This window comes from Rhamphochromis longiceps, linkage group LG20 (genome assembly GCF_057381845.1).
Source record: "Rhamphochromis longiceps isolate RC_006_pf linkage group LG20, R_longiceps_female_GT1.1, whole genome shotgun sequence".
In the NCBI taxonomy this organism is placed as follows: Eukaryota; Metazoa; Chordata; class Actinopteri; order Cichliformes; family Cichlidae; genus Rhamphochromis; species Rhamphochromis longiceps.
The window spans coordinates 37,237,877-37,243,960 of NC_140576.1; the positions used below are offsets into that span (position 1 = coordinate 37,237,877).

Consider the following 6,084-nt stretch of genomic DNA (forward strand, 5'->3'; position numbering starts at 1 on the left):
ATACCACTTTGAACCACAAGGTGATTGAAATGTTTGATATAATATCAGAACTGTTGTTCTTTCATATTCTGTTCATAGATGTATTTAAATGTTCAAAGATTTGAAACTCATGTTAAACAAACTGTGAGAAGAAAGAAAGTCTGACTCTTTTCTAACATTTGACCCAAACTGTTTTTCTAAATGATCCCAAACTAAAGTTCTTCAGATACAGAAAGAGAAATGATTTCATGATGAATGATGATCATTGTTGGAGGTTTTGGTCACTGTGCTGAATTTAACAGAGTCAAGTGTCATCATTGTATTTCCACTTTGCACATAATACTATAAATATAAGGAGGAAGCCTGAGGCCCTGCAGCAGACTCACAGACGGATGCAGAGGGGAGGAGTGTAGAGGTGCTGTGGTGTTTGGAGGAGGGACTCCTTCAGTTAGAGAAGTGAGGCGTCACAAGTTCCTGGTTTCCAGTGAAGAAGAAGAGAGGCAGCAGTGAACCATCAGAGCCTCATCATGAAAGTCCGTCACACTCTGATCTGCTGCTTCTTCCTTTGTGAGTACATTCACTTGTTCTTTCTGTCACTCTCCTTCTTCAACATGTTTCTGTTGTTAAACATGATGATCAGAGTCAGCTATGAGTCACTTTCATGGACGCTTCTTCCATTCAAACTGCTTTTATTCATGATTCCATGGATGTGTTTGTGGCCAGTATGGACAGAAGAAACCATCACAGTGAGACATTCATGGACATGTTGCTGCTCACTTTGGCTTTAGGATTCGTCCTTTCAAAGATGGTTTCTTACAAGTGTTTGTTACGTCCTCAAAATAACCTGTAACATCAAAGTAAAAACTCCACCTGATACTTTCAGTTATTATTTGAAAATACAAACTTGTTGATCAAGTCAATGAATTTTTCTTTGAAAGACAAAAACACATTTTGTTGCTTTTACTGTTACATGTTCATGTTTCTTCACTGTGACTATTCACAGTTCACTCCCACAGTGCATATAGATTTGACAAAATGACATCACTTCCTGCAGACAAATATAAACCTGTGAGTGACGTGAGTGAAATCTGTCAGCATCTTCAAACCCAGAGTTGTGTGAAAAGTTATTTCCTAATTCTTCCTGTTTGTCCTGTTGGAGCTGAACAGAAATACGACTGCACAGAGTTTAAATGCTGGAATGAACTGAAATCATTCACATAAAGTAACTGACTCACATCAGCTGCTGAGTTTGGCTTCAGAGCTTTAAAATAGAGTCATAAATTACTCAATAACATGTCGTTAATTGCAAGTATTTGTTACTTCCTCAAAAAAAAAACGAAGTGTCTTGCCCAAGGACACAACAACTGAGACTGTCCAAGCCGGGGCTCGAACCAGCAACCTTCAGATTACAAGGTGAACTCCCAACTCCTGAGCCACGATCACCCTCAGTAAAACAAAGTTACAACAAATAAAAACTTCATCACTGGTTTTGTTGTCGCTTCATGAACTTTGACACCAGCAGTACATTTAAACTAAATGATGACATCACTTCCTGTGGATGAAACACATGAAAAACTTGCATGTTGAGCTGTTGCTTCAATCTCTCAACACATAATTACTACAAGTACCACACAGAGGAGTTATGAGTCATTTACATGTTTTGTTCATCTTCATCTTTTATTGTCATTTTATTCATGCATAGGAAACATGTTCAGATATATTTTGAGTCGTGTCGACTGGAAGAAGATTTTCCACCACTTTAGACAATAAAATGTATTTGACATGAATCATTGTTGTTATTCAGACTTTAGTCTCAGTGTGTCTGTGTGTGAATGTTGTGATCAGACTGCAGCTTCTTACAGGAAGTACAAACAGTAACTGTTGATGGTTCATGTTTCCAACAGCTCTGCAGGATGGAAACCCTGAAGTCACCGATGCTCAGATTCTTCGCTATGGAGTCATTGGAGGAGATTTGGAAGCTGGATTCTTCTTTAATTCTCCAGGAACATGGAAGATGTTCTGCAGAGAAGAATGTGAAGGAGAAAACATTCTCATTAATACAACTGATGTCAGAGCTCAAACAGGCAGATACAGCATTGAATATGAATGGACTGGTTCTCATGGTTTATATGTGAGCATCTCAAAGCTGACTGAGTCTGACTCTGGACAGTACAGCTGTGGTTTGGCTGGATCTTCATCATCAGCTTCACTCACACAGTTTGTGATCGTTGTTGCTGAAGGTGAGTTTCTGTTTCAGCTGTGGAAATGTTTAGTTTCTGTTCCTGAAGCAAAGTTTGAGTTTCACTGACAGCTGCTGACGGTTTAAAGAAGCTGAAGTTTGTTCTTCTGTCAACTGTTGGTTACATTTGGACTCCTCTAAGTAACCGATGAACTGCAGCTGGGACACGAGTGTGTGTGAATATTAGTGAGTGTGTCAGCTGATAATGATGTGAATGAAATGTTGATGTCAGAAACAGACGCTGATGAATGAAAGAAGATTTTCTGATGTAACTTTGATTTTCTTTGATGAGTTTTTGCTTCTGTGTCGTCGGTTTGATCTTTCCAAGAGTTCCCCTCACAGCAAAATGGATTCTTCCTCAATGAATGTGTGAAAATCACATTCACAACACAAACGTCCATCCAGACTTTAAATGTACTTAAAACCATGAAGGGTTCACAGTTTAGAGTCTATACTTGTCATAAAAGCTGATTTTCATGAATCCAATCAGTCTGATGATGAAGCCGTTTAAATCTCACTTAGTTCAACAGTTCCTCTGTCAGACTGGTTGAACTGGGCAGCTCCCAGTGTAACTGTGGATGAAACTGGAGTTACTCTGATCAGACTGCATCATCTTCAGCACTGATAGTAACTATTGATCGTTTGTCTCTTTAACAGCACTGCTGGATGGAAACGATGATCAGCTGAAACACTTTGATAAAGAAACTGGAAGCTCTCTCACAGTCGGATGTTCCTTTAAACAACCTGGAAACAGAGCGTTCTTCTGCAGAGGAGAGTGTGTAGGAGAAAACATTCTTGTTCTTACACTTGATAACAGAGCTCAGAGAGGCAGATACAACATTGGATATGATTCAGGAGTTCTGTATGTGAGCATCACACAGCTGACCAAGTCTGACTCAGGACGGTACAGCTGTATACTGAGTGGATCTTCCAGCATTTCATCCAGAGACTTTGAGGTCACTGTCACAGACGGTGAGTTTTTACTGACATTAATCAAATGTTGTCAGAGTGGAGCTGTTCAGCTGTTCCTTATTTCCTGTCATATATCTGCTGTTCCAGTGGTGGATGTTCATGTTGAACACGAGCAAAGTTTCTAATAATGAGCTCAGTGTCTGTACAGTGATCCCTGTGAGCCAACAGCTCAGGCTGCTCTCAGCACTCAGTTTATCTCAACATAGAAACAGAATTATTTAGAAACAAGATTATTTAGAAGTGTGAACTTTGTAAAGTTACTGTGATGGAGAGCAGGAATCAGAGTGTGGAGCTGGAAATGAACAGGTGACCATTAATGTCCCTAAATGTCTTTATTGTTTCCAAGAACCTGATATTTCAACATACATTCATATTTTATTTCATTGTTAAACTATTTTAGTGCATTTTTTTAATCTAAAACTAAATTTGCCAAACTGGTTTTTTCTCAGTCAGTGGATCCATTTAAGGCTCGTTTGATTTCTCAGCTGATTTTTGAATCTTTGTGTTTTTCTTCTTCACAGCTCCAAACATTTATAAGTCAAACTTTCCTCTCTGCTCTTGTTCAGCAGCTGGACCATTAGCCACAACTACAGGAAGCTCCACACCTTCATTAACTTTGACTGGAAGCACTGAGCAGCCTGAAAGAGCAGCATCTGCAGGTACATCCATCTATGAGTCTGAGAGTAGAAACATTGACAGATTTTTTATAACCTGAGTGAAAACTGGTTTAATTATTATCATAATTACTCCTTAATGTGTCCTGTTATATGCTTTTCATTTAGTTTGACAAGTGACATTAGCAAACAATCTGAGGTGAATATGTTCTTTAGAAGCTGTAAAATGCTAAAATAACACTAACTCTATTTCATATTATTTCAGTCTGTGGGTGATGAGTTCTTACTGTACAGCTCTATATACTGTGCGCATGTCTTCAGCTTGTTGTTCTTCTCAATCTGCTGCAGATGTGCTGCTGGTTGTGGGTCTGACTCTGGCTCTCATCATCATCCTCTCATCACTGACTGTTCTAATAATCTGCATCAAGAGGAAGAGCAGCAGAGGTAAGACAACAGAGACACAGAAACACACAGAACGTCTCGTTTCCAACCAAAAACTCTTTTTTCACTTCACTTGAAGTCTGTTCAAACAGCTGCAGTCAAACATCAAAATTTTTCATCCTGCTTGTCCACTTTGGGCTCTAAGAGGAGAGTGGAGTGACTTGTAGAGATGATGTTAAACACTGGAAGTAACTGAATCCTAAACTGTGTCACACATGAACTCTGGACACTGTCAGCAGGATCAGATCCAGATGTTCTCTGCTTCGGACGTGTGAAGTAAAAACAGGAAAAATATACTGACTACACGACCCATGAAAACTGTAAAATAGTATAATTATTGTGGATCACTTCTTCAGTACACAGGAGGAGACTCGAGCAAATGTGAGTCTTTGATTCTGAAGGCAAAGTCTAAAATGAAGCCTAATAAAGTCCAACTAAGCAGGATGAAAGAACAGGAGGGGCAGCAGTGATCTTCAGCCTCACGTGCACTTTGAATGATTGTTCCCTCTAACAGAGGAACATCCTTTGTTTGTTCCACAGGGTTGAGGACCAGAGGAAACTCAGAGGGCACAAACATGGAGGTGACTTTCTTTCTCTTTGGTTCCTCTCACTGTTGACAGACTGCTACTGTAACAAAGAAATAAAGCAGTCACAGTGTGATGGTTCAGTTTGTAGACTGTTCCAGAAATTACAGTCCAAGAAGGTGAATTCAAACAGGTAGGTGACAAAAATGGCCGCCCAGACGGAGACTCCAACAACAAACAGAGACACTGTTGTCTGAGAGGTTCAACGAGGCAACGTGGAAATATTTACCAGCACAAATGATTTAACCAAGTCAGAGTCTCTTCTTTTTATGTGAAGAAGACAGTTTGTCTCTGTTTCAGGACGTCCACTACGAGAACTGTACTCCAGGTTCTACACGTGAAGACTCGACCTACCAGAGCCTCGATCCAGCCGGCAGGGACCAGGACCAGACCTACTCTACACTCACACACCACACATGAGACTCTCTGGATTCACACCTGGGTTTGTTTTTGTACTTGAAGACTTCAGTCTTTTTACAGACCCTGGAAATTCACAGCAACTACACCCATAAATGTGCACATTTTAAGCCTTAATACAACTTAATAGGTTAAGTTTTAAAAATAAACAACTCCCTGAATGTTTGTTATAAAGGAGGAAATTGCAGATAGAAAGACAAAAACGTCTTGGTCTCTGTCTGTCACCCTTGTAAAACGTGTTTATTTCCGGTGTAAAGTTGGACATCAAGTCTATGGTTGACTCACTGGAGCCTCAAGTGAACATTAGTGAACTGCATTTTTTTTTATCATTTTAATTTGCAACAAGACTAATGAGAACATGCCAGATCAGCTCATTTTTGCATGCTTGTCACATCCATTTACTTCAGTGCTCACTGCACTGTGCTCCCATGTATTCATCGGCTGTCTCTTATGCTCTGCTTAGCTGTGGTTTTGATCTACTCTGCAGGTTATGTCCAAGTTACTGTCCTAACTTGCAGGTTTTATCTCAGGTTCATTGCTAGTGCATGTTTCTGTGTGTGAAAAGTGCATTTAGTCCCAGAAGTTCACAGTCTGATATGATTTTCAATAAGATTTTTGCTGCTGTTTACTTTGCCCTGTCGTTGACACAGTAATACTTATGATATGCAATTAAACAACTTCAGGCTTAGCTCGGTTTTCTTTATGAATGCCATTAAGTGTTATTGAACATAACATATCCTATTTTCTTTTGTAATTAATTGATTTCTTTTAATAAACAGGCAGAACTTGTAACTGAAGCCACGTCTCTTCTTCTCCAAACCTCACTGTGTGCTGGTTA

At 39.6% G+C, this 6,084-nt stretch overlaps 1 protein-coding gene across 3 annotated transcripts; it reads left to right on the top strand.

Annotated features, from left to right (window-relative positions):
* The first annotated feature begins 1 nt into the window (after nucleotide 1).
* Nucleotides 2-6,038, top strand: LOC146645891 (uncharacterized). 3 transcript variants are annotated; one of them, XM_085393318.1, is made up of 8 exons: nucleotides 2-546; nucleotides 1,321-1,392; nucleotides 1,884-2,219; nucleotides 2,876-3,190; nucleotides 3,757-3,849; nucleotides 4,153-4,248; nucleotides 4,786-4,826; nucleotides 5,130-6,038. In XM_085393318.1, exons 1-8 carry the CDS (start codon nucleotides 507-509, stop codon nucleotides 5,247-5,249), a joined length of 1,113 nt encoding a protein of 370 aa, XP_085249444.1. In that variant the 5' UTR covers nucleotides 2-506; the 3' UTR covers nucleotides 5,250-6,038. The 3 variants fall into 3 exon arrangements, with proteins under 3 accessions (XP_085249444.1, XP_085249445.1, XP_085249446.1); XM_085393319.1 differs by having other exon boundaries at nucleotides 3,760-3,849; XM_085393320.1 differs by lacking the exon at nucleotides 1,321-1,392 and having other exon boundaries at nucleotides 5-546.
* Nucleotides 6,039-6,084: the final 46 nt, after the last annotated feature.

What these genes read in the sequence shown, in the direction of transcription:
- LOC146645891 (XM_085393318.1), top strand. Translation starts at nt 507, where the DNA reads ATGAAAGTCCGTCACACTCTGATCTGCTGCTTCTTCCTTT. An exon ending in AGCAACCTTCAGATTACAAG is followed by an intron (nt 1,393 to 1,883) that starts GTGAACTCCCAA and finishes TGTTTCCAACAG; the next exon opens with CTCTGCAGGATGGAAACCCT. An exon ending in TGAGGTCACTGTCACAGACG is followed by an intron (nt 3,191 to 3,756) that starts GTGAGTTTTTAC and finishes GCTCTTGTTCAG; the next exon opens with CAGCTGGACCATTAGCCACA.